The following is a 27,910-nucleotide window of genomic DNA, read 5'->3' as shown; positions in this document are numbered from 1 at the left end:
AGGTTTATGAGGCAAGTCTTGTCAATCCTAGGCCCTTCACAATGAAAGAAAAGTCTCTTTGGTCTGTCTGCCCTGCGTTTCCTACAACATGGATTATTTTAGGCTCTGAACTGGGCATACGATGTGAGGAAGGAGAGTAGATACGGCTTAGAGTAAACAGCAGCTCAGACCCCAGCCACGGAGGGAGGTTATATTTCATTTTGAAGATTGTATTTATACTTGCAAAAAGCTATCACTGTTCTGCCAGAATATGATGTTTTCTTTTTTTTTTTTTTCTCCATGAATCCTTTTGATGGGAGCAGAAAATTGTGTTTTTTCCCTGGGGTGGAACTGTTTACAGTGTCACTAAAGTGTTGGGTAAAGGGCTGGGCTCAGTACCTCCCTCTCCACAGCTCTGGGGTCTCCATGGTCGGGAAGATGAAAGCTGTGCTCCTCCAGAGTGGAGCTGGCCCGAGTGAGAAGATGGGTATGACGTGTACCCCTTAGATTGATCTGTGGTGGGTTCCTCCTTCTCTGCATCCCGGACAGTCCTTGGTTTCTAACTCTATGAAGAAAAAGTATAGACTCATGGGTCTTCAATGAGTTGGGTTCATTGGCTTAATAATTTTTATTAAAACAAAAAGCAGAACAAAGAAAAACTGTCCTCCCTTCCCCCTTGGGCAAAGGAAGTGGATTTGGCCCAGCAAGGATACCATTCTTGGGTAGAGGGGAGATGGTGGGCGTGAGCAGCCCTTGTCTGAGAAGCTGTACAGCTGGGTTTGCCCCTCCTGCCACCAGCAATGTGTGCTCCAAGGCAGACTCAAGTTTGTGGAAGATCTGGTCTCTAGTGGGGCAAAACTGACCAGATGCCACAAAACTGTTCCATTGTGGATTTAATTCCTTTTGTACAAAGTCTAATTCACATGTAATTTGAGCTAAGTCTGGTAGTTGGTATGGTGGCCAAAAACACATCTTTGACCCGCCTGCTCCTATGTCGGCTCAGCACTGCTTCACCTTTGACCTAATTGACCCCCAGCCCTCAGCACCTTGGCAACCCCTCCCCATCTTCCCTGGAGTGGGGGAAGCTGACTTGGAATTCCAGTAGCCTTGGGTTACTGGGCAACACAATGGTGTCACCAGCTCACTGTCCCGGCTGCCTGGGTCTGGTGGCAGCTGGGGGCTTTTATGACATCGCGTGTGGGGACCTATGGCAGGAGCCTCACCCTGCCCTGGCACACGTTGGCCCCAAGCAAATGTGGAGGTCCTCCAGAGGGACAAGGAGGCATCATGGGCATCTCCACAGCTGATGGCAGGATCCCGGGTGCCCTGTACCCCTTCGTCTGCTGCCTGCAATATGGTGGGTGGGCACTTCCTGCTGCTTGCCAGCCTAGCCTGTCGAGGGGCAACCTCTAGTCTCAGACAGCCTCCTGCCATGCATGCTCACAGAAAGCGCAGTTGTTCATTCCGGACCCTTCCTGCGTGTTCTCCATGATACTGACCCCTTCTGTGGTGGAATACTCTGCCTGGCTCCCTGCTGCTGCTAGCTTGCATGGTCACAGCAGGGGGCACTCGGCCACCCTTTCCACTTTCTACCCAGCCCTGGACTTTTAAGATGAGGCCCTTTACGGAAGGAGGCCTGGGCTGGAGACTCAGCCTTGCTTCCCCTCACTGCTGGGGTGGCTCCACTTCATATCCTGGTTCCAGTAATGAAAATATTTATAATTCCTGGGGTTCCACCCCCTCATGGTACCCCAGTTTCACCCACTGTGTCCCACTCCAGTCTCCCTGCAGCTGGGAAACAGCTTCGTTTCCTCGGACCTCCAGGAATCCTGCCCCTAAATCCGAGCCCAGGCAGGGCCCACTTTCTGAGCAGTCCTACCTGAAGCCACTTACTTGTGAGCTAGACCTCAAAGGCCGCTCACACTGTGTGTCTCCTGCTCACTCAGCTCAGTGCCCAGCTTACCTAAGGCTCACCCCATGGTGACCCAATGGTTGGTCTGCCCAACCATTTAGGGAGAATGCCCAGATCTCTGTCGGGCAAGTTTGCTGAACCTGGTCCATCCTCACGTGCTTACCTTGGCCCCTGCCCTGCCTGGGTGGCTGGACTTCCCTGCGTTGCCTGCAGTCCAGGCAGCTCCTAAGTGTCCACCCAGCAGTGGGTGTGGCTTGGCTCTAGAATCGGCTGGCCTGGGCACTGCCTGAGCACTTCTCTGAGATGAGGGCGGCAACAGGAGCAAACGCGAGCAGACAGCTGGGTGTGTCCCTTTCCAGCAGAGGGGTGGGTTGTGGCCCCTCTTGGTAGTTTAATCAGCTGTTCTTTGAGTGCCTTTGAATAATAATTGGACAAGCCGAGGTGGGATTCATTTACTTAGAGTCATAGCCTCTCTCTGGGGGAGGTTGCTGTAGTCCCTAGGGACCCAGTTTAACAAGTTTTTGAGCCCACAGTCTCAGCAAGAATGGGTTTGAGGTCTATAATTACCCCAAACTTTAAAAATCAGCTTTGCAGCAGATCTGGAGGATCGTCCCTTTGCTGTACCCCAGTGGGTAAGAATTCTTGTCTTTTGCCAACCCATTGAGCCGGCATTGAATCACTCAATTACTGCAAAATCTTTTCTAAATAGAACGCACACCACAGCCTCCAGTGGAAGCATTCCAAGATCTGCAGCAAATATCTAGCTCATTGGCAGAAGCAGGTTTTTGGCATGAACAACTGTTTTTCACTTTGATTTCGACTCCAGCAGAAGTTCTGCAAGATGACCTGGGAATAAAGTTGGCCAAGAAGCCTCCGAGGGGAGATCGGTGTGTGAGTACCTATGTCTCACCCACGCTATCTTCTGAGCTCCAGCGCCCACAGCATGTGGAGAATGGGCTGCCTTGTTTGGAAGGCTTGGTTTACCCTACTCAGTCGAGAAGCATGTAATGCGTAGGGCAGTGAGAGCATTTGCTACATGCTTAGGCCGAGAGGCAGCGTGGCTGGTATTGTGAGCTGTCAGCTTTAAGTTTACAGCATTGAAACTGAGCTTGGGAAGGACGAGAGGACAGAGGACGGGTGGGGCTGTGTGTTTTAATCCCAGCTCACTCAGCCTTCTCATTTTGGGAGCCATGCACTTCTAAACAAAGCTCTCAATAGGGACTTTGTCAATGCTGTGCCGCTACTTAACCTTACAACAAAGAAGCTTTGCGACCATTTGCGCACCCATGTCTGCTTTAGGCAGGTGGAGTGACGCAATAGTTATGGGCAATGGAATGTAATAAAAAGAGCAGAGAGATTCTAGCACCAGACTCATCTGTGCAAAATTTTGCTCTATTCTCTTCTTAGCTGTATGACCTTCAGCCAGACACTTGAGGGGGCTTCTCCCCACACCTTCGGTTTTCATATGCGCAAAACTGAAGAATGCTATCTGCTTCATTCACTGTTGTGAGGCTTAAGTGATCTCAAGGAATGAACCCAGTTAAAACCCTATCAAGCATGCAACAAATACATTCTCCACCCCCCACCCCACCTCAAATTAAGGCCAGCAGTTGAAGCATTAAATACTGTCATTGTGGGGTCTAAAAGTTCTGGTTAACCTTTGAACCCCAAGGCAGAGCAAGATCTGGGACTGAAAATGGCGATTGTTTAAAATTCAGCAGACCCGCTGGGCAGTGCACCTTCTAGGCCTTTCCAGGACACCTCAGTAGGAGTTTGGTTTGCCCATCATCTCTGGGTCAGGCTGGACACTTGGCTGTCACACTTGGCCTTCTGGGGTGACTGTGTGAGTGTGGCCCCCTCGTCAGCCTGTCAGGACACCTCCTCTTGCTGGGGCTGCGCCTCTGGCTGGGATTTGTCCTGGATGTGGCCGGTCCGAGGCTCCGGTTGCAGCCCGTGGCCCAGCACACAGAACTCTGGGGGAGATGCACGCCTGGTGCCGCCCTGCAGTTCAGGAGAACAGGGGCTGCTCCCCGGCTCTGTGTCCTTCTTAGGGCTCTCCTCGCTGCTGCTGCCGAGAGAAAGGACAAGTGCAGGTCAGACACTCCTCCTCTGCTGCTCCTTCCTGCCCCACCCCTGTCCTCCATTCTCCCTTTCTGTCCCTCCCCAGCCCTCTCCCACAAGCCTGTTCACCCTGGGTGCCAGGCCTCTGCCCTCTGTACCAGGCTTGCCAGGCTGGTGCCGCCCTTGCCGTGTGCCTGCAGGGGTGGGCGCTGCGGGAGCTGGGGTGACTGGCTGAGTCCTGTTCTTTCCCCTGAAGCCCTGGATCCTGCTGCTCTGAACAAAGCAACTCCCTCAGAAGCTCTGGGAGCTGGGCCTTTATTTTGTTTTTGTTTTTAAAGCACTTCTTGTTTAATAAGGGTTAGGCTTAGCCAGTTGAATTAAAGACAACAACAACAACAAGGAAAAAACCGGCTTCGCGCAGCTGCCACCCTTTTCCTGAATAGAGAAAAATGCAAACAGCTTGGCCCAGCCCAGGCCCCGCATTTGGCTGGAACAGATTCCCAGCTGCCAAGTGACACAGCTAAGAGGGGCTTTGCATGGGGAGAGGACCCCCACAGGAGCCTGAGTGGGATTTGGGAGTGCCTTGGGAGTGCAGAATGGAGGGTGGCCCTGAGCATGGAGCAAGCTTCGGCTAGCAGGGGACCTGCCCAGGAAACCACGCTGGCCGTCTGCTGGCAGGACAGCCTGAGGCTTCCCAGAGTGGGAATTAGAGGCTGACTGCCTGGTTTCAAGTCCTGACTCTCTGGCTTATTAGTTCACCCCTCTGAATCTTTGCTTCCTTCCTTATAAAATGGAAGTAATAGGCCGGGCATGCTGGCTCACACCTGTAATCCCAGCACTTTGAGAGGCCTAGGAGGGCAGATCACCTGGGGTCAGGAGTTTGAGACCAGCTTGGCTAACATGGTGAAACCCCATCTCTACTAAAAATAGCAAAAATTAGCCGGGCATAGTGGCGGACACCTGTAATCCCAGCTACTCAGGAGGCTGAGACAGGAGAATCGCTTGAACCCGGGAGGCAGAGGTTGCAGTGAGCCGAGATTGTGCCATAGCACTCCAGTCTGGGCAACAAGAGTGAAACTCCGTCTTAAAGTAAAAATAAAAATTAAAAAAGGAAGTAATAATAGTACCCAGCTCATCAGGCACTCACAGGTATCAATACTGGGTGAAGCATGGAAGACCCTTGGCATACTATTGTATTAATAGCGTAAGTGCCCCATAGGTGGGTAGCGACACTATGGAGCTGCATTGTTGAATGAACAGGAAGTCACACTAGGAAAGGACTCTAGGGACCACACTATCCTACTACAGGGACTATGAGGCCTTGGTCAGAGTTCTCAATCAGTTGCCTCAGGGCCAGGACAGGACCCTAGTTCCCCACATGCACAGGCAAGAAGGCCCTTCTCTCTGCTCGCGACAGCACGTTCTTGCCTGATCTGTGAGCTTTATTGCACAATGTGCTCAGCTCTGTGAGGTTAGGCATACATGGGATGCCAAACCAGTGGAGAATATGTTTGCATTTGGATCTGAACAAGATCGAGGTGGGTGGTAGGAGTCGTGGGTAAGTGGGGTGGGCGCTAAGACCAGCACACAGCTATGGTTGTCAGACAGGAAGGAACCCAACTCACTGTGCCATGGAGCCAATCTCATCTGTGTTGGCCTCCGGCCCCATCACAGGTCCCTACAGGAGTTCAGGGCCCAGGGCCCACTGGGTATCTGATCCAGGAGACTGAGTAAGGGCGGCAGAGCGTGCATGCCTGGGCAGTCCAGGCCAGGTGAAGACTGAAAACACCACATTGAGGGGAGAAAGTCTGGAGCCTTCTCAAATGCACACACTGCCCCAACATCCTGAGACCTAGAGGCTGGTACCCCCGCTAGGGGATTTGGCACAGAAATAACAGTTGAAGCTCAGTAATTGAGCTTCCTGGGTAAGCCTCCAAGGGCTGTTCCCAATCCCCAGGTCCCCAAGATCAGGAGATATAAACATCATCCATTTTTCTAAAAAGGGGGCTTCTGCCTCGCACGGAGTGACTGGAAGGGCAGGCTGGTTCAGCTTGCAGGCCTGCCTCAGCTGCAAGACATCATGGGTGTGGTTGTGTCCCTGCATGTCCCTGCTTGGGGAAACAGCCCGTTCTGAGCAGCCTCTGGCTCCCTGGCACTGGCTTGTTGCATGATCTTGGGGAAATCATGCCTAGTCCCTGGTGGTGTTTCCCCATATGCAGGATGGCAGAAAAAAAATGCTTGCCATTCACAGGGTGGCAAAGGCTTGATGTGCTTTCAGCAGGTGCACTTCTGCTCCCAGATGCCAACTTTATACCTGGGGGCAGGGGTTCTGGGGAATGAGCACTTTCCCATCACATGCTCACAGTGTGGGAAGGCTTACAGCTGTGTGGTGTCATAAGAGGCGGGGGAATGGTTGCGAGTCATTATACAACCTTCCACGTGACCTTGGGAAGCGTCCTGTTTATGAACCCTCCCCTCTCTCTCTTTTTTAAAATTTTTCTCTAGATGAGGTCTCACTCTGTCACTCAAGCTGGAGTGCAGTGGCACGATCTTGGCTCACTGTAACTGCCACTTCCCAGGTTCAAGCAATTCTTGTGCCTCAGCCTCCCGAGTAGCTGGGACTACAGGTGCGTGCCACCATACCCTGCTAATTTTTGTATTTTTAGTAGAGACGGGGTTTTACCATGGTGGCCAGGCTGGTCTGAAACTCCTGACCTCAGGTGATTCACCCACCTCAGCCTCCCAAAGTGCTGGGATTACTGGCGTGAGCCACTGCACCTGACCGTCCTCTCTCTTTTAAGCCACTGTTACCTCCCTGCCGCCCCTGCCCCAAGTATTGAGATTCAGGACATAAAACAACCTTTTAGGCTGCCCTATTCTGAGGAGAAGGCTGAGAGAAGGGCATCATTTTCTTCTTGAACAATTTTATGTTACTTTATTATTGCTCCTGCTGTTTTAAAATGTTAGTGTTTTTAATTAATGCCATTTTATTGTCCCTGTTCTCTCAAGCTCTTCTGCTGAAGGGCACAGTTCTAGAAATCTAATAACTGAATAAGTGGCGGGAGTGAGGAATAATGCATTAACATATATAGAGGTTCTCAGATGAAAACCACTGTACTGTAGGAAGCTCATTTTAGATTTAAGAAAAGAGCAATGTTACATTAAGATTCTTGCAAAAATAATCAATATTTCATTTCTTTCAAGTGGCTGGGGAAGTTTATCTAACTGTAATAATGCACAACTTTCCCAAGATAATATCTTTATTTTACATTGACTGCCGAGTACTTTGTAAAAAATTACCATTTGTGCCTGGACAGATTGTGAAGTCTGCAAAACGTATCACTCTGGCAGAAATTAACTGCTGATTTACACAATCGTGGGCTATGCAAAGATAGCAAGGACCGATGTTAGTTGAGCTTTGTCTGATCTTGATAGACACATTAATAAGAGTTCTTCTCTAATAGACCTCAGACATTTTTTTTTTTTGTTTCTATGCCAGGTTGGGAAAAGGCACATTTCCCCGTGTATTCTGTAAAATAACCACTTGAGCATACGAGTTCTTCTTTCAGTGTCCAGCAATGGCTACACTTTGACTCATGCCCCATTGCGGCTGCATGCCTGGGCCTGTCTGCACGGCTGGGCCAATGACATGCACGTCCATTGCCCTGATGAGAAAGGCACACTTGGAACTCAGCCTGCCCGGGGGAGAGGTAGCAGCCCCACCCCTGGATTCTGGTGCTCAGCACTCATGAAGACTCTTGTTCTCACTCTACAAACCTCTGAAGTTAGAGGAGAAGTGGAGCCAGGTCCTTGGGGATATGGGAAGCCACACATTTATATTCTATGCCTCCAGGACTAGCCATTCTCAAAGTGTAGTCTGGGGGCCCCTGGTTATTCCTGAGACACTTATAGGGGGCCCACGATGTCAAAACTATTTTCATCATAATACTAAGATGTCACTTCTCCTTCTCACTCATTCTTTTGTGAATGCAGGGTGGAGAGCCCCGCGTCTACATGAGGTGTGAGATCCCAACAGGTTGACAATGGAAGCAGAGCTGAGAATCCGGTCATCTTATATTAAGCCAGATGCTAAAAAGATTTGAAAAAATGTAAGACAGTGCTACTCTTCTCCCTAAATTTTTTGTTGTTGTAGAAGACACTCTTTTCATAAAGACACATGCATGCAAATGTTCATTGCAGCACTATTCACAATAGCAAAGGTATGGAGTCAACCCAAATGCCCATCAATGACAGATTGGATAAAGAAAATGTAATGCATATATATACCATGGAGTGCTATGCAGCCATAACAAAGAACAAGATCATGTCTTTTGCAGGAACATGGATGGAGCTAGAGGCCATTAATTATCCTTAGCAAACTAACCAAATACTGCATGTTCTTACTTATAAGTGGGAGCTAAATGATGAGAACTCATGAGCACAAAGAGGGGAACAGTAGACACTGGGGCCTCCTTGAGGGTGGAAGGTGGGAGGAGGGAGAGAGCAGAAAAAATAACTATTGTGTATTATTAGTACCTGGGTGATGAAACTATCTGTACAATAAACCCCTTGTGACACAAGTTTACCTACATCACAAACCTGCACATGTACCCATGAACCTAAAATAAAAGCTTTAAAAAAAGTAGACACAAGAAAATACACACTTTTTATAAGAGTATATTATTTGTGTTAACATATTTTTAAAAAAAATAATATTTTACATATTTCTCAGTTTTAACTTCCAATACAGTAAACATTGATAGATATAGCCTCCACACACAAAGGCTCTTTTGGGCTCTTAATAACTTTAAAGGGTTTAAAGCCATCCTGGGACCAAATAGCTTGAGAACCTCCCAACTAGATGCTGGTCTCCTGCGGGGAACCAGAAACATGGGGAGCCAGGCTGCTGGTTTGAGACACGGCACCAGTGAGCCAGCCACAGGGGCAAGCCTTTTCATCTCAGTTTCCCCAGCTGTAAAACATGGGGTGTGTGGGGTTGAACTAACTTGAGTGTTTTGAACTTTACTATTTTATTTTTTTGATATATATATATATATATTTTTTTAAGTTCTGGGATACATGTGCAGAACGTGCAGGTTTGTTACATAGATATATTTGGTTCATGGTGGTTTGCTGCACCCATCAACCCATCATCCAGGTTTTAAGCCCCGCATGCATTAGGTATTTGTCCTAAGGCTCTCCCTCCCCTTGTTCCCTACCCTCCGACAGGCCCCGGTGTGTGCCCTTCCTGTGTCCATGTGTTCTCATTTGAACTTGATTTTTTTTAATACAGCAGGGCCTCTTTTCAATTAAAATCTTTCCTGGGCAGCTGGAATGTGTAACAGATAAGAGCACAGTAACTCAAGGTTGGAGAGTGGGGGAGCTGGAACTGCCCCCTACACCTTTTTCCCAACTGCCTCTTCTCTTGGAGCACAGTTTGAAAACTGCTGAGACCCAGGAGATCCTGAGGCCCATTCGCTCTGTTCCTCTCTAGTCCAAGCCGCTGAAGGGCAGTGACCCCAGGACACTCCTTACCTGTTCTGGCCGAGCTGGGATTCATAAGAGGTGCTGGTGGGGTCCAAGGTGGGAGGCTGCGGTCGGCCACCTGGCTGGCGGTCAGAAGCTGTCCTCCTGAGGAAAGGCAGAGGGTTGAGGGCACACAGAGCTGCTCTCCGCTGCGAGTCTGCTCTCAGCCAAGGCCCTGAGCTGTTCCTCCAGCATTCTGCTGGGTTCCTGAGAGGGCCCCCGGCCTCTGGCGGCAGCGATGGTGGGGTCAGTGGGTGGGCTGTTGAGAGTGGCGGTTTAGCTTCAAACAGAGAGGAGGTAGCTGGGCAGAATATGGAATGTGTGTTCCCAGACACTTTGGCTATGACTGCTTGGCTGTCTTCAGAGCCTCTTGTTTCCTTGTGCCCCTGAGAAGGGGACATTGGGGGTGATGGGGAGGGAATCGAGGAAGGGGGGCTTGCTTCTGGGTGCTGGGTCGGGGGGCTGGGGACCTTGCACTGAGCGGGTGCACTCTCGGGGGGAGGGTTGGGCAACTTGGGCTGGTGCGGTGGGGAAGTTCGCCACTTTGTGGTGGGTGGGCTTAGCACCCTGGGGCTCACAGGTGGGCTGGGGGGCGTCTGCACAGCAGAGGGGCTTGGCTGGGCAGGTCTGTAAGAGGAGGGAAGGCTCCGGCGCCTCTTGTCTGCTTGAGGCACCCAGTGTGTCCTCGTGGGAGGGGCCTTTCTGCCCACAGGGGGGCTTCTCTCTCGGCTCTGCCTTGGTCTGGCCAGGCTGGACTCTGAGGTCCTGTTTTGTCCAGATGGAGGGCCGGAGTGGTGCCAGGCGATGGCCTTCCGGGGCTGCCTGTAGAGGCTGGTGGCCTTCTCTGCCTGACTCCAAGTCCCACCCGTCACCTCGGGGCTTTGGCTGGTGGCTGGTGGGCTGCTCAGGTCCAGGGCTGGCTTCCTGGGCTGGCAGCTGCTCCTGCCACTCCCTGGCCCTGTGCTGCGAGGCTTGGTCAGGCTGGCGGTGCTCTTGCTGGGCAGCAAGTCCAGGGGGCTCACAGAGGCCCTCAGCTTTGGGGAAGCCCATGTTCTCCTGGTGGGGCCAGCCTCTCCCGGCCCTGGCTCCTGGGTTTCCTTGGGGGAGTTCTCTGTGGACTTGCTGCTTTCTGGGGACTCCAGAGAAGCAAATGATTTGTCCATCAGAACTTCCAGGGGCGGTGGAGGGAGGTGCTCGAGGTTCCCCTCCATTTCACAGCTGAGCTCCTCACTCTTGGCTGCTTCTGCTTTAGGCAGAGGGGGAAAGATAGGTGCTAAGGGCTTCCAGCCTATGCCCATTTTGAGAGATTCTCTGCCTGATGCTGGAGAAATTTGGGGCTTCGGATACAAAGGGGCAAGCCCTGTGTACATGGGAAATCTGGGGGGCATGATGCAATTCCTGAGGCAGGGACTTGCCCCAGAGTCCTTAGAGTCCCCCAGCATCCTCAGACTCTCCGTGGGACTGAAAGTTTCAATAAGCTTCTTGACGGATGTTCTGGTGGGACAGCCTCTGACATTCCAGTCTGTGGCCTTGGCAGCCTCACTGACCTCTCCTGATGGGATGGCATTTGGAAGCTTCTCAGCTTTGCCTTGTTCGTCCTCAGGATGGGGATTGCATTTCTGCAAGATGCTCTTGTCCTGACTAGGCAAAATACTGAAGTTCTTGGTGAGGGATGCCTTGAGCCTGCTGGTGGTGTTGCTTGGACTGACCCTGCAGGTGCCATTGGGCCACACGGCTGCTGCTCTGGGCTGCAGAATCTGCTCCTGGCTCTGCCCCTGCCCTTTGGCACCCAGGGCATAAAATGCCTCCAGCTTCTGACTGAGGTCCCTCTGGACCCTTCGCAGCTCCTGAAAGGTGGGGTCCTCCACGTGACTCTGGAGACACGACTCTGACTGGGACCTCGTCTGCCTCTCAGGGGCCCTCCTGCTGCCACTTACCGTGCTAGGTCTTGGGGGGACCACTATCCTCCCCTCCTCCTCCTCAGACCAGTCCTGGTGCCCACAGGGCACAGGGACAAACTTGATCCTTTCGCTGATTGCCTCCTTCATCTTCAGAATCATTTCCTGGGCCTGGAGGCTCCTAAGCCTCCTGGTGCGGGCCTGAAATGGGCTTTCCCGGTCAGCAGGTGAAGATTGTGGCCTTGAATGTGGAGTTTTTTCCTGCCAGGCACACAGACTCATGCTGCTCATTTTGTCTTCCTCCTCCTCCTCTGGGCTGCTGTCCTCGCTGTCACTAAGAGATGAAGCGTCCATCGGCCTGGAGGTTTTGGAAAGGTGTGGTTCCACAGAGACCCCAATCCCAAAGGAATCACATGGGGTGCTTGTCCCCAGCTTCAAAGGTGGGGAGGTGATATTTTCTGGGCTTGTACTGGAGAGGCATGGGCTCCTTGCTTCGTCCTGTGTTCGTGGCTGAACCTTTGCCATAGGAGCCCCTGAGAGCAGGCAGTCCTGGGGTCTGCCTGAACCCAAACAGAATGGACTTTGCTGCCAGGCGTGTCCTGACTGCCTGGCCTCTGTGTGGGGTGAAGTCACTGACTTCCATTCTTCGGGCTCTGGTGCAAGGTCCCAGCTGGTTTGCTTGCCCAGCTTGTCCACCGACTGCACGGACTCATTGTCAGCACCAATGCCACTGTCCTCAGAGCATAAGGGGAGACCCTGCACCCCAGGGTCGCCACAGCCACTCGCCAGGCTCTCTAGCTGCCCCAGAGCCCTCAGGAGGCGTTCATCCACATTCCTTTTTGTGCTCAGCTTATTTTCCAAGTGGGTTGCAGTGGAGTGGAGGTAGCTGCTGGAGCCCTCCAGGAAGCTGCCGGTGAGCGAGGCCACTGTGCCATTGAGCACCTGCAGCTTGCTGACTGTGTACTGTAGCAGCTGTTGCAGGAGATTTGGCTGCTCCTGGGGCTCTCTTTTCTTCAAAGGCCAAGCCAGATCCTCCCTGACTTCCTGCAGGAGCACTTCTCCATCCTTGGAGATCTCCCCCAACAGCTGGCTGATCTCCTCAAAGCACAGCAGCAGGAAGCTGACCATGGGCTGCAGCAGCTCCCGGGTCTGGGTGGCCTGATGGATGATGCACAGAATTGCTTCATATTTGGAGAGGCTGGAGTGTAGATAGGCGTAAGCCTGCTGGTGGGCCTTTACCAGAGGCTCCGGGAAGTCCACTTTGCCTTCAGGCTCATGAGCAGGGTGGATGGTTTGGTAGCAGTGGCTCTGTGTGCTTGACGTGTGACATTTTGCTGTCCTTTTCCATTTGGAAGTATCTTGGGTACTACTCTCCTCACTCTCATCTCCAGAAAAGTCTGCCCCTTGTGATCCATGGGAACCCTGTGTCTTGAACGGAATATCCTTAGCCATGTGGCTTTGTGATTTGTTCAGCTGGGATGAAGAGGTTTTGGTTCCTGGGATCAGTCCTTCCATATCTTTCCTTTTGCCTGAAGCAGGATCTCCCATGAGCTGACAAAGACCTTTAGCTGTGGTTTGGTTCCTCCTGGGACTCCGCTGCTCCTCTGCCAGGCCCTCCCCAGCGTCATAGCAGGTGGAGTTTTTAACCAGCAAAGGGATGGAACCTCTTTCACTTCCACCCTGACATCCTGGCCGAATTGCTTTGGGCTTTTTCAAGAACTGAATGCCACTCTTTGCAACGCTGTTTACAATGTCACTGTGTGAAGGTGTACACCCCATGATTTCAGCTTGCAGTCGTCTTCCACCCACCTTCACAATTTTCCAAGAATCATATTTGAAATAGGAACAAAAGGAAATCTTACTAGTCCATCCAGGCAATTTTCAGGCCAGAATTCTTTGAAGTCCATGGTACAATATCCTAAACTTGGAACCAGCTTTCTTTATTTTCTTGGTCCAAATGTGAAGAGGGAGTGGTACCTGTCGTCCTGTTGTTGTTCTAAGTTTGGAACCCTCTGCTGTTAGTGAGCAGCAGGACAATTCTGAAGGCCCCCAGCCTGGTGGATTAGGGGCCTGTGTTTTGCTCGCGTCCTGACAGATGTGGATAGCAAGTGCAGCTTAAGCCTATTAGGTTAATCATGCCCTAGCCAGTCAGCACTCACAGTGTGTTCTAATATAGAACTTCTCAGCATTTACTATCTTAGGAAGCGGATTATTTTTGCACGTGCTCATGCTTTTAATTCTGTTCAGACGCCTGCCATATGAAACCTAGAGAAATGAGCCATAATTGCAAAGGCTCTGGAAGAGAGGCATTTGTGGAAGAGAAGAGAGGGCTCGTTGATTACAGGCCCTGGAAGAGAAGTGACCTTCACGGTTTAATAAGGGCAAACCAGCCAAGTGTGCTCCAATCTGCTGTTATCAAGAAGCCCCCAAAACACACAATAGATAATAATTGAAGTAATGCATTATTGTTTGTGTGGCTTATAAAAATCCCGGGACTCTAGTATAGAGAATGTCTCTAAATAAGATAGTGAATGAAGAAGGCAGGTTGCTTTCCTTTGCGTTAGAAAATTGAGTTAGGTAGCAGGAAAGCTATCCCCCCAGTTTGGATGGGGACAGCAGGAAAAGTCACTGCCATGTAAAGCTCAAGGCTGGTCACTACGCTCAGGAAGGCAATGCTTTCATGGGAAGAGGCTTCTTATTCAAACTTCTTCATAGGAAAACAAGCTAAAAACTGGGCAGTGGAGAGCCATTTCATTATTAAGAGGAGAACTCAAGGGGAAGCCCATTTTTCTGCTCAAACTGAGCATGGGGCTCCTGCCTGTGGCTAAGGGTAGCAGCTGCCCATTGAAAACCTCCTTTTAAACTTTATTTGCTGTCAGTAAAATCTAGAACAACAGCTTGGCCTAGAAAGACTGGAGTTTGAATCCTGAGTCTTTCTCCTGTTAGTTGAGGAAACTTCTGATAGTTTTTAAGCTTTCCTGAGGCAGAGCTCATCTTTGAAATGAGGACCACGGTACTTACTTCACAGAGCCATTGTGAGGATTGTCAATTAGTACTTGGTAAGTGCTTGACCCAAGGTAGGTACTCAAAAACATGCAGTTTCAGCCAGGTGTGGTGACTCAACGCCTATAAATCTCGGCACTTTGGAAGGTTGAGGCAGGCTTATCATTTGAGCTCAGGAGTTTGAGACCAGCCTGAGCAACATGGTGAGGCTGTCTCTACTAAAAATACAAAAAATTAGCTGGGGATGTTGGCACCCACCTGTAATCCCAGCTACTCCGGAGGCTGAGGTGGGAGAATCACCTGAGCCTAGGAAGTTGAGACTGCAGTGAGCTGTAATAGTGCTACTGCAAGCTGGCCTGGACTTTGGAAGTGAGACCCTGTCTTCAAAAAAAAAAAAAAAAAAAAAAAAGTTTCTTACTCCTTTCCCCCTGGAAGCTAGGGCACTTATAATAATGAAAGTCATAAGAATTTCATTGGTTTGCGTTGGTTTATTCCTGAATGGTCTGGAAATAATTGCCTATGATGCACTTAGAGCCCTCTGAATCCTGGTGTTCTTTTTGCCCCCCACCCCCACCCTGTGCTCAATCCACTGCTGCCTCAGGATTTTTCGAAGGCCTCATTGTTTAATTTCTCGGCTCTCAAACACAATGATTCCCACTGTCTGCAGGAGGGAGAGGGGCTTTTATTTAACCATTTCCTATTTTTGGGCATCTAGGTTGTTGCCAATTTCGAAATTTTCCAAATAGAAAAACATTGCATTGAGCATCTCTGAGCATCCCCCTGAAGTTGCTGAGATTGGAGTTGCTATTCTGGCTTTCCAGTCTTCATTTTTTCCCACTTCATACAACCAACGAAAACAACACCGTGGGTGTCAGGATGTCTCCAAAACAGGCAGGACTTAGAGCTGCCTCTTGTGCTAGCTGGAGACTGGCCACTGGGGCTGTGTGCAGCGCCTGCTGCCTATCACAGCCCGATGCCCCAGAGTGCATCATTAATAAACTTCCCTGATCTGTTTATTTGAAGCAGAACTCAGGGGAGACACAAAGCCGAATCAGTGCCTGCAGGCGAGCTGCGTTAGGCATCAAGACGTTGCTTCATTTGTCACAGTGCTGAGCTGGCCCAGTAAACAAGGGTGCCACGTGGGAAGGCTTTCTTTTCCCTTCGGGTCATCCATTTAACAGAGTGAAAAACTCATCTGGAGGATGCTTTATGTAAATTCTTCTTCTCTTGGGATTTGGGCCCCTGCTTGACTCATCTTTGTGAAAAACTTTGATCTAAGTGACTAAAATTATTTCCAAACCAATGATCAAAATCAAAGTGTTTGCCTGGAGGATTTGCTGTCAGATAGCTCTGTACCTTACACATGAGTTTCCTTGACTATTCCAAAAAATTTAGGAAGCTCTTTATTCATTGCCGTTCATTTTTCATTAAGACCAACTTTTATTTTTCTTTATTTTAAATTGGATTTGCTTCAAATGAAAAAAATTATTTTGAGTGGGCATATAAAAGTACAACTATTTTGGAAAACTGTTATTTAAAAATATACCTTGTGACCCGTCAATTCCACTCCTAAGAATTTACCCAAGAATATTGAACATAAAGGTCTGCAAAGAGACTGGTATAAGAAAATTTATAGTTCTACTCATAATCGCCTCAAATTGGAAACAACCCAAATGTTTATCAATAGGGAAATAGATAAATTTGATATAATTGTACAATGGAATACTACCTAGCAATGAAAGGAACAAACTAATGAAACATGTAACAACAGCATAAATTTTAAAATCATTATGATGAGTGAAAGAAGCTAGACATTAAAGAGTGCAAGGTGAAACATTCCATTTTTATGGAGTTCGGGAACAGGTAAGTAATCCATAGTTATATTAAATAATTAGAAAAGTGGTAAATCTCTAGGAAGAGCTATCAACTGGTTGTGGACATGAAGGAATTTTTTTTAGGATATTGGAAATGTTCCACATCTTGACCTAGGTGGTAGTTATATGGGTATACACTATATAGGCAAAAATTCCTTGAGTTGTACAATGAAGTTGCACACTCTATGTATGTTGCACTTGCGTGTACACACACACACACACAGACACAAACACATCTAACTAAAATGCGGTATTGTATGCTTTGCTTGGTGCCTAAGAGGGTCCTAGCTATAATGCTCTAGGTCTTGGAAAAGGGTCCCTCTATTAGTTGTCTGTTTTTGTATAACTACTCCAAAAATAAGGAGCTTGAGATAACATCTCACAGTTTGTGTGGGTCAGGAATTTGGGGGCAACTCAAAAGGATCTCTCATGAGTTTGCAGTCAAGATGTCAGCCAGGATTGCAGTCATCTGAAGGCTTGACTGGGGTTGGATGATTCTCTTCAAGATAGCTCATCTACATGGCTGTGATAGCTCACTCACATGAAGGCCTCCATTCCTTGCTGGCTGTTTGTAGGAGGCCTCAGTTACATGTCACATGGACCCCTCTGTAGGGCTGCTCGAGTGTTCTTACAACAGAACAGCTGGCTTCCCCCAGAGCAAGTTCTAATCCCAAAGGTCACCTTCACTTCCTCCATATTCTATTCTGTAGAAGCTGGTCACTGTGTAGAGTCTACATTCAAGGAGAGAAAAATTAGGCTCCACCTTCAAAAGGTCACTTGAAAAAAAAAGATCAGGCCATATCATAGCTCAAACCAATGCATCTAGTGTAACTACATTAAACATTAGTTTATAAGGTACTAGTCTTTCCCCTTTAGCATGTTAAATAAATTCCATGCCATTTTGTTTGATGTGGCCCTGAACTAATTGATCAGCAAAAGATGGTTCTAGTGTGACATCAATTTTGAGCCAAGACTGAAAGTCATTTAAACAATCTAAGAAATGTTTTACCCCTCAAAGTCTATCAGCCTCACCAAAGGGGCTCTCCTGTACCTTAAAAGCCAAGAAAAATTTCCCACTAGTCAAGGCCTATCTAGGACATACCTGGTCCTCCATATCTGAAGGAGTGCTTTTTGCAACACAGTTCCTTGGTCTGGATGTGAGATGAACAGGTAACAGAGAGATAAGCATGCATCTATTGTGGTGAGCTGGCGGGGAAGGAGGCCATGTTTGTGTCCCACGCACTTCATTAGGCACTCACTTTACATTTATCTTTTCAGAAACTGGCCTTCCTTGCTTTGCTTTGGAGGATCATTAAAAGAACCATTCTGGCTACTGTTATATACCTTAGAGCAATCCATCCAGAGTTGCTCGTGGTATACACAATTCTATCAGAAACCAACATGTGATATCCAGGTGTCTGCCCTAAGTAGCTTTTGATTTGGTGATGATAGTAGAAACACCTGCCTGTTTTTCTTGAATCTTAGTGTGCATGGCGTATGGTCTGGATCAGTCATCGCACAGGTACATTGTACCTCTGGAGGTTGACTCTTTATACCTTTAAGATGCCTCTAAGTATCCTCCAAAGCAAATTTCATGTACACAAGGTAGTGTATGTTTAGAATCAAAGTATCCTAAATGTACCACAAGCTTGAAAAACATTTATCTAGTTTTTTTGTATGATAGAAAGTGTTTTATTGAAATAGATTCAATTCTTACATATAAATTAGAGTTTGTTTTTTTTTTAAAGGGTAGGCTAACTTTTATAACTAACAATCCCCAAATTTCAGTGACTTGGCACAGTAAGAGTTATTATTGTTTATACAATGCCAGTGTAGATGTTGGGACATTCTCTTAAACAGCCCTACTCCACATGGTGACTCAGGGATTTAAGCCCTTCCATCTTGCAACATGAACATCTTCAATACATGACTTACAGGGCGGAAAGGGAAGAGAGTATGGGGAAGGTAGGTCAGATCCTTGACTGTCTTTGCATGGAGTTGACACCCATCATTTCTGCTTACATTCTGATGGCCAGGACTTATCACATGGCCCTACTTAGATGCAAAAAGGGCTGGGAAATGTAGTTCACAGCCCCTTTCTTCATTCCTACCTTTTCTTCTACTCCCCAAACCTGTGAAATATCCTCAGATCTTTGCCTTTGTCCCCTAGGTATGAGTCTCTCCACCTGTAACAGAGGATTGTCCCTGTCCTCTGGAACTTAGCTCTGGTGTGAAGACAAGATAGCTTGGGGAAAGAAATGCTGGGCTTTGAGTCAGAACACAGCACACAGGGAAGGAATTAATTGAGAATTCTTCCCAAACTGTAAGACCACTGCTCAGCCATGTTATCAGAAGAACCTACGGGAAAACTGTGTCAATGTCCTTATGAACTGTGGGATGGTTTGCTAATTCTCTGTAGGGAAATAAGAGCAGACTCGAATTTCTTGACTTTTGACTGGTTGTTTATTTGTGTATTTACTTTTACATGTATGTACTGTCATGGGATCCTTAGGGGGTTGCTTTGCCAGCTGGAAACCTCTGTGGCTAGCAGTGCCTCTGCTTCAGTTTTGCTCATGCCTGCTGGGCTCCTTCTGCTCACTTGGCCCATCAGGTTGCGTGTGGCTCCTGCTTCCAGCCCAGAACCCATACCTGCCAGGGTGTGTGAGTGAGCAAGTGCAGGGTCCAGCCACTGCACACAGCCAGGTGTGCTGGCTGTGGTGGGGCAGGCAGCTCCAGGCGCCCGCACAGGTGCTGGCTCTGTGCAAGGCTGCAGCTGGACCAGACGTACTGCAAGCAGCTTCTGCTGTGGGCACCAGCATGTGGACAAGGGGAAAGCAATAACACCAGAAAGGTCAGATACCAGGAACCACAAAGCCCCAAAGAGGGAGTTACAGCATGTCATAGCCATGACTTGGGGATCCCTGAGGTCTGGGCTCCCAGAAGGGCTGCAGCTCTTTTCTCCTTCTCGTCACCCACAATGTGGTGAGTGGGGGGCATGTTTCAGGCCTGTTTGTGTTACAGCTCTTTCAGTCCCACCATTCAGCTGGTCCTGAGTTCTTGTCCCATGTCCAGGAAGAATGAGGCACATGGATAACTGGAGAGTGAGCAAGATAGTAAGGAGCTTCATTGAATGAGAGAATAGCTCCGAGGAGACCCAAAGTGAGTAGCTCGTTTCCACAGGCAGGCCATGCTGATGAGTGTCCAGGTCTCAGTGGAGAGGAGACCCATAGTGGGCAGCTCCTTTCCACAGGTAGGTCATCCTGACCAGTATGCAAGTGTGGCTGAATCCAGGGATTTTATGGGCTCAGAAGGGAGGAACTGTGTGGTGATTGGTCCATGGGTGGCCATGGGTGTGCCTGGAAAAAGCACCATAAAGTTTCACTCTGGGTCATGGACACCACCTGGGACTGAAAGCCTGGCCCCCAGGCTTCAGGCTGTCCCTGGTTTGAAAGTGGGGCTTCACTGGGGACCCACCCCTTCCCTCCTAGGAACCTGTCTGCCTCCTGCCACCATCAACATGCCCTCCATGGCACCCAGGCTGTTCACACCAAGGGGCACCTGCAGGCTTGCGTTAAGCCTCCCTCAGCCCTCCTGGCCTCCCTTCCTGAGCTCGTTGGTGCTCAAAGTTTCAGAAGGTGCCAAGGCAGTGGAGGATGTCTGGCATGTCAGTGCTGCCCTGAGAATGTACACACCTAGCCGGGCCATGACAGCACCCAGGCTCAGGCTCTGAAATTGGAGCAAGTGCCAGGGGTTGGGAGAGGCCAGGGAGTGGGAGCAGGCACTTCCAAGCCTGTGGGGGCTTGGGGCTAGCCACGCCCCTGAGAGTACAGGGATGCCCGGGTCTGGAGCTGTGTTGATGTGGCTGCTGCTGCACTGGGGAGTGAGGTGCTCTTGACCAGCCAACTCGGTAGGGGGCGGGACTCCCACCTATTACTGCCCTCCTCTGGCTCGGTGGAACGCATAGCCCCAGCTTCACCTTCCCCACTGCAGCTGGCATCCCCACAGCAGCTGCTCTAAATAGGCCACCGCCACCATCAGTACCCTGGGCTTTGGAAAGATAATGGCTGCTAGTTGTACAAACTTCTCAAAATAGACTCTTCACTCTAGTTATTGCTTATGAATTTGTGAGTAGACATTTGTGTGTATGGCAAATTTGAGGAAAGACATTGGGTCATATGAATTCATCATAGTGGGACATAAGTCAGAACTGAGTTTCACAATTTCCCAGGGTTATGCAACAAGAGTCAGACTAGCTCAGAGTCTTTGAAATATTGTAGACAACTCAAATATTGTGTGCATTTTTCTCAGAAAAAGTTACAGTATTTAACTTTTTATTGTATTATAACTTCGTCTAAAGTCTGCTCTTAGACTGAAGAGCAGATAGCAGATTCAGTTCCCCTTTACATTTATCCATAAGGATGGTTTGTCTGTGCTGAATGGGGGAATGGGACATCAACCACTGCTTATAACCCTGCTTATAACTTTTTAATGTTATTGCTGGGAAATTTCATTCCTGCTTGCTCATGACTTAAAAAAAAAATTCTATTTATACATTTAGAATTACCATGACAAAAATAGGCCCCCTCCCCTAAAAAAAAACCATAAGTATTCATAATAATATTTAAAGGAGATAAATTACCCAAGACTGACTCTGAAGAATAACCCAGGGAGGTGATGATTAAAATACTTCGGCCTTGTGAAAGGAGCATATCTTTGGACCAGATTAATATCCTTTTGGCATTTGTGCAGAACAGGGAGTTGATCTCTGTAGATTCTAATTTACAACAATGTCAACATTTAAAATAGACTACTAATAAAGACACCAAGAACAAACATGCCTCTAACCTGAGGTACATCAAATAACCCTTCTTTGGTGTTTTGACATTAAATGCGAATAAATAGAAAAAGGGACCAATATTATGAACACATTTAAACTATGTTTAATAATAATTGTATGAGCAGCTCACATCATTAGCTTTTTTTTTTTTTACTTTGTGCTGTTAGTGAGGTATAACTGACACATGTATTTAAAATATACAGTTTGATGAGTTTACACACACATGCATCCATGAAACTTTTGCAGGACTTTTCCTTAGTTCAGTTAAAGACGGGGTTCTTTGTCCTACGGCCTTGAAAATTCAGGCTTGCAGACCATTGAGTAAGATGGGGTTTTATTGGGTAAAAAGAGAGAAAGGGGGGAAACAGACTCTCGCTAGACCAGAGTCCCTGCTAGAGCACTTCCCACCCACCGTTCGAATCCCAGGTTCCATACAGGAAGAGGAGGGACAGGGCTCCTCCCCACTGCAAAGGGCATGAACTTCCCGAGCCTCCACCTCAGTGGGTAGGCTGGTTGGAGTTTCTCCAGGGACCCCCACCCACCTGGCTGTCTCAAAACCATCACCACAATCAAGATAATAAACATATCCATCAGTCCCAAAAGTTTCCTCATGGCCCTTTGTAATCCCTCCCTATATACCCCTTCTCATCCATCTAGGCAATTGTTGATCATCTTTCTGTCACTATGGACTAGCTGGCATTGTTTGGGATTTAAACATTTATTTTTGTAGAGAAAGGGTTTTACTTTGTCACCCAAGCTGGAGTGCAGTGGTGCCATCACAACTCACTGCAGTGTTGACTTCCTGGGCTCAAGTGACCCTCTCACCTCAGCTTCTTGAGTAGCTGGGACCACAGGCATGCACCATCATGCCTGGCTAATTTTTAAAGAGACAAGGTCTCGCTATGTTGTTGAGGCTAGTCTCAAACTCCTGGCCTCTAGTGATCCTCCCATCTTGGCCTCCCAAAGTGTTGGGAATATAGGCATGAGCCACTCTGCCCATCCTTGAATTTCATACAGATTTATTTTTTTGGTTTAGTTTCTTTTTCTCAGCATGGTTATACTGAGGGTCATTCATGTTACTATATGCATCATTAGTTCAGACGTTTTCATTGCTGAGCAGGATTCACACATGATTAGCTTTTTTTTTTTTTTTTTTGAGACAGAGCCTCACTCTCTCACCCAGGCTGAAGTGTAGTCGCCCGATCTCAGCTCACCACAACGTCTGCCTGCCAGGCTCAAGCAATTCTCCTGCCTCAGCCTCCCGAATAGCTGGGATTACAGGTGTGTGCCACTACCGCCCAGCTAATTTTTGCCTTTTTAGTAGAGATAGGGTTTCACCATGTTGGCCAGGCTGGTCTTGAACTCCTGACCTGAAATGATGCACCTGCCTCGGCCTCCCGAAGTGTTGGGATTACAGGCGTGAGCCTCCATGCACCCCCCCACCGCCACATGATTAACTTTTGATAGCTTGAAACTTTTAGAATTTGCCCAACTCCAGGCAATCAAAAATAATGAACCAGTCTACCTCTAGTGCTGACCATCAACCTGGACATAGTGTACCGTTAACATGTTAACATAAGACTTGAATGCAAATTGTTTTCCTTATCGTTCTTTGCCTCTAGGATGCAAAATATTAACTAGAACTGCAGGAATAATGGATAAAATGGTAAAAATCACCTTTGCCTTCCAAACTAGCCAAAGGGAAATGAAAACACGAGCTAGTCTCAAATATTATATCAATTCTTACAAAATCCTATTTAATTCAATTTGTGTGTTGCGAATTGAAAAGATTCTTGAGAAAAATATTGTTCAACATTTAAAGGATAACTTGGGGCCAGGCGTGGTGGCTCACTCCTGTAATCCCAGCACTTTGGGAGGCTGAGGTGGGTGGATCATGGGTCAGGACATTGAGACCATCCTGGCTAACACGGTGAAACCCCGTCTCCACTAAAAATACAAAAAATTAGCCGGGCGTGGTGGCAGGCACCTGTAGTCCCAGCTGCTGGGGAGGCTGAGGCAGGAGAATGGTGTGAACCCGGGAGGCGGAGCTTGCAGTGAGCCAAGATCGTGCCACTGCACTGCAGCCTGGGCGACAGAGTGAGACTCCCTCTCAAAAAACAAACAAAAAAACTAAAATTTGGGGCTGGAAACTTCACAAATGTAATGAAAGGAAGATTGGGCCCTTGTACCCAAGTAAACAAATTTAGGAAATTTCTTAGGGAATTAGCACTCATATAGACTGGGGGATTTGGTGAGTATAATTTATTTAGATGTTACCTTTTTAAGAACAGCATTTTTACATTATAGAAGCAATAATGTTCAAACAGAAACTTAAATATGAACATAGTGGTACTATTTATAATAGATATAAATGGAAACAGTCCATATGTTCACCAGCTGATAAATGGATAAACAAAATTTGTATATCCATACAATGTACTATTATTCAGTCATAAAAAGGAATGAAGTATTGGCCAGATGCTACAACATGAGTGAACCTTGAAAACATTATGCTAAGTGAAAAGCTGGACACAACAGGTCACATGTTGTGTTATTTCATTTATACAAAATACCGAGAACAGGCAAATCCATAGAGACAGAAACCAAATTAGTGGTTGCCAGGGACTGGATAGGATAATGGGAGTGACTGATGGATACAGGGTTCCCTTTTGTTGCAATGAAAACGTTCTGGAACTAGATGGTTGTGATGATGGCACATTGTGAATGTACTAAATGCCATGACATTTTACACTTTAAAATGCTGAAAATGGTAAATTTTGTTACGTGTACTTTACCACAATAAAAAGCAATATATACCATGTAAGAATTTAGAAGGTATAGACAAGCTCAAAGGAAAATAAAAATAAATGTGCCTATCTATCAATCGTCTATCATATATCTAGTTATGTCTCAGTAAAGACAGAATGTTGCCATATGTATAATCTGTAGCCTAGTTTTTCTCTTAATATATCATAAATTCACATCATCTAATATTCTTTACAGTATTTTTAATGACTACAATATTCCATCGAATTAAGGAAAAATAATTTCTTAGGCCAGTCTCCTATTATTGAGCATTTAGTTTATATATGTATTATGAATAATATTGAAATATTCTTGTAGGTAAGTATTTGCCCACATTTGTGATTATTTTCTCAGAACAAATTCTGGGATGTTGAATTGCCCAAGTAAAGAATGTAAACATTTAAAAAATTGATAGACTTTTTAAAAACATTTCTAGATTTACAGAAGAATTGAATAGAAGGTTTCTGTATACCATCCCCACCTTCAGTTGCCCCTATTATTAACACCTTACATTACTATGGTACATTTGTTACCATATGTAACAGATTAACAAATTGATATTGATTCATAATTTTTAACTAAAGTTCACACTTATTCAAATTACCTTATGTATTAGGGTTCTCTAGAGGAACAGAATTAATGGAATATATATTATATACAATATTATATGTATAATATATAAATAATATATAAATTATAATATATAATATATTATATACATAATATAAATTATATATATTATATATAATGTACATAATATATACATTATGTACATAATATATACATTATGTACATAATATATACATTATGTACATAATATATACATTATGTACATAATATATATATTATGTACATAATATAATATGTATATAATTTATATATAATATATATAAATTATATACATATAAATTATATATAATATATAATATATATATAAATATATATTAAATAACTTGGAGTCCAGTGTTTGAGGCAGGAAGCATCCAGCATGGGAGAAAGATGAAGGCTGGGCGGCTAGGTCAGTTTCTCTTTTCCCATTTTTCTGCCTGCTTATATTCTAGCTGGGCTGGCAGCTGATTAGGTGGTGCCCACTCAGATTAAGGGTGGGTCTACCTTTCCCAGCTCAGGGACTCAAATGTTAATCTCCTCGGCAACATCCTCACAGACACACCCAGGATTAATAATTTGTACACTTCAATCCAGTCAAGTTGACACTCAGTATTAACCATCATACCTTAGTTTTTATCTAATGTCCATTTTTTGTAGTTGTTCAAGGATCCCATCGAGGATACCACATTATATATGTATGAAGTAATGGATACATTAATTAACTAACGTGTATATACTTTAGCTAATTATAATATATATAATTAGTAACTAGATATTATACATATATGCATATATATAATACAATATACACATATACGTATCTATCTATATATTTTTTTTGAGACAGGGTCTTGCTCTGTCACCCAGGCTGGAGTGCAGTGGTGCCATCTCAGCTCACCACAGCCTCCACCTCCTGGGCTCAGATGATCCTCCTGCCTCAGCCTTTTAAATAGCTGGGACTACAGGTGTGCACCACCATGCCTGGTTAATTTTTGTACTTTTTGTAGAGACAGGGTTTTGCCATGTTTCCCAGGCTGGCCTCAAACTCCTGGGCTTAAGCCATCCTCCTGCCTCAGCCTCCCAAAGTACTGGGACTATAGGCATGCACCACCATGCCCGGGCCCACGTTATATTTAGCTGACATGTCTCAGCCTCCCCTTGGCTGTGACAGTTTGTAGACTTTCTTGGTTTTTGGTTCCTTGACAGTTTTGAGGAATACTGGTTTAGGTATTTTATAGAATGTTCCTCAGTTAGAATTTGTCTGATATTGTCATGACTAGATTGGGATGCTGGGTTTCGGGGAAGATCACAGAGGTAGTATGCCATTTTCATCACATCATATCAAGGGTACGTACTATCAATGTGATCTGTGGCTGTTGATGTTGACCTTGATCCCTGGCTGTGCAGCATTTGTCCCGGTGCTCCCCTGTGAACTTCCTCCTCCCCCGCTCCACACTGTACTCTTTGGAAGTAAGTAGCTACTTCTGATATGTGTATAATTGTGAAATGGTTAAATCAAGCTAATTAACATATTCATTACTTCACGTATTTCTTGTGGTGAGAACATTTAAGATCTACGCTCTTAGCAATTTTGAACTATACAGTACATTATTATTAACTATAGTCAGCAGGTTGAACAATAGATCTACTGAACTTATTCATCCTAAGTGAAACTTTGTACCCTTTGACCAATATCTCCCCATTGTTCCCCTGGCAACCACCATTCTACTCCCCGCTTCTATGAGTTTGACTTTTTTTTTTTTGAGACGGAGTTTCACTCTAGCTCTGTCGCCCAGGCTGGAGTGCAACAATGTGATCTTGGCTCACTGCAACCTCCACCTCCCAGGTTCCAGTGATTCTCCTGCCTCAGCCTCCCGAGTAGCTGGGATTACAGGCACGCACCACTGTGATCAGCTGATTTTTGTATTTTTAGTAGAGACAGGGTTTCACCATGTTGGCCAGGCTGGTCTTGAACTCCTGACCTTAGGTGATCCACCCGCCTCAGCCTCCCAGAGTCCTCGGATTACAGGAGTGAGCCACTGCACCTGGTCTATGAGTTTGACACATTTTAGATTCCACATATAAGTGAGATCACGCAGTATGTGTCTTTCTGTTCCTGGCTTGTTTTACTTAGGTTGACGTCTTCCAGGTTCATCCATGTTGTCGTAAATTACAGGATTTCCTTTTTTTTTTTAAAGGTGAAAATAATATTTCAGTGTGCATATTTACCACATTTTCTATTCATCTATTGTTGGACAGTTAGATGTATCTTGGCTATTGTGAAGAATTCTGCAATGAATAGGCATACTGATTTCTTTCTTTTTTTTCTTTTAGCGATGGGCTCAGGCTGGTCTCCAACTCCTGACCTTAGGTGATCCGCGTCGGCCTCCCAAAGTTCTTGGATTACAGGCGTGAGCCACCGCACCCGGCCAGGCAGACTGATTTCAATTCTTTTGGATATGCACCCAGTAGAGAGATGGCGGGATCACATGGTAGTCCTCTTTTTAATTTTTTTGAGAAAACTTCATACTGTTTTCTATAGTGGCTATACTAATTTACATTTCCATTAGCAGTGTGCCAGGATTCCCTTTTCTCCACATCCTTACCAACACTTGTTATCTTTTGTCTTAATAATAGCCATTCTGACAGGTGGGTGGTGATACCTCACTGTGGTTTTGATTTGCAGTTCCTTGATGATTAGTGATATTGAACATCTTTTCACTTACCTGCTGGCCATTTGTATGTCTTCCTTTGAGAAATGTCTATTCCTGAATAGACTTCTGCCCATTTTTTAACAGAGTCTTTTAAAATATTGAGTTGTTTTAGGTCCTTATGTATTTTAGATATTCCTTATCAGATGTGTGGTTTGCAAATACAGTATTTCCTCTCATTCTGTAGGTTGTCTCTTTACTCTGTTAATTTTTCCCTTTGCTGGACAAAAGCTTAGTTTGATGCAACCCATTTGTCTATTTTTGCTTTGGTCACTTGTGGTTTTTGAGTCATATTTTAAAAATCATTGCTCAGGCCAATGTTATGAAGCTTTCTCCTGTTTCCTTCTACTAGTTTTACAGCTTCAGGCCTTATGTTTAAGTCTTTAATCCATTTTGAGTTGATTTTTATCTATGATGTGAGATAAAGGTCCAGTTTCATCTTTCTGCATGTGGACATCCAGCTTTCTCAATATCATCTATCGAAGTAACTGTCTTTTCCACATGTATGTTCTTAGTATCTCTGCTGAAAATCAATTGATGTTAATAAATAAATTCAGTCAAGTTGCAGGATGCAAAATCAACATACAAAAATCAATAGGATTTCTATATACTAACAATGAACTATCAGAAGAAGAAATAAAACAATTCTACTTACAATGGCTTCAAAAAACGTAAAATACTTTGGAATAAATTTA

General features: G+C 46.3%; 2 protein-coding genes across 2 annotated transcripts in view; one reads left to right on the top strand and one right to left on the bottom strand.

Annotated features, from left to right (window-relative positions):
* Nucleotides 1-568: 568 nt before the first annotated feature.
* On the bottom strand, nucleotides 569-13,633 carry PCARE (photoreceptor cilium actin regulator). The gene is made up of 2 exons (XM_515380.7): nucleotides 9,488-13,633; nucleotides 569-3,959 (listed from the first exon to the last, which is right to left on the bottom strand). The coding sequence occupies exons 1-2, from the start codon at nucleotides 13,153-13,155 to the stop codon at nucleotides 3,761-3,763; spliced, it is 3,867 nt and encodes a 1,288-aa protein (XP_515380.2). The 5' UTR covers nucleotides 13,156-13,633; the 3' UTR covers nucleotides 569-3,760.
* The window catches only part of CLIP4 (CAP-Gly domain containing linker protein family member 4), a 118,534-nt gene continuing 91,834 nt past the window's right edge, over nucleotides 1,211-27,910 (top strand). Inside the window, exons 1-3 of the mRNA XM_063789191.1 lie at nucleotides 1,211-1,336; nucleotides 7,946-8,061; nucleotides 26,839-26,996. The gene's annotated coding sequence lies outside the window, so the exon portion shown is untranslated. The remainder of the gene's footprint in view (nucleotides 1,337-7,945; nucleotides 8,062-26,838; nucleotides 26,997-27,910) is intronic.

Source organism: Pan troglodytes, chromosome 12, assembly GCF_028858775.2.
Source record: "Pan troglodytes isolate AG18354 chromosome 12, NHGRI_mPanTro3-v2.0_pri, whole genome shotgun sequence".
In the NCBI taxonomy this organism is placed as follows: Eukaryota; Metazoa; Chordata; class Mammalia; order Primates; family Hominidae; genus Pan; species Pan troglodytes.
Note: the sequence above shows the minus strand (reverse complement) of the source record. Positions and strands in the feature narration are given on the sequence as shown.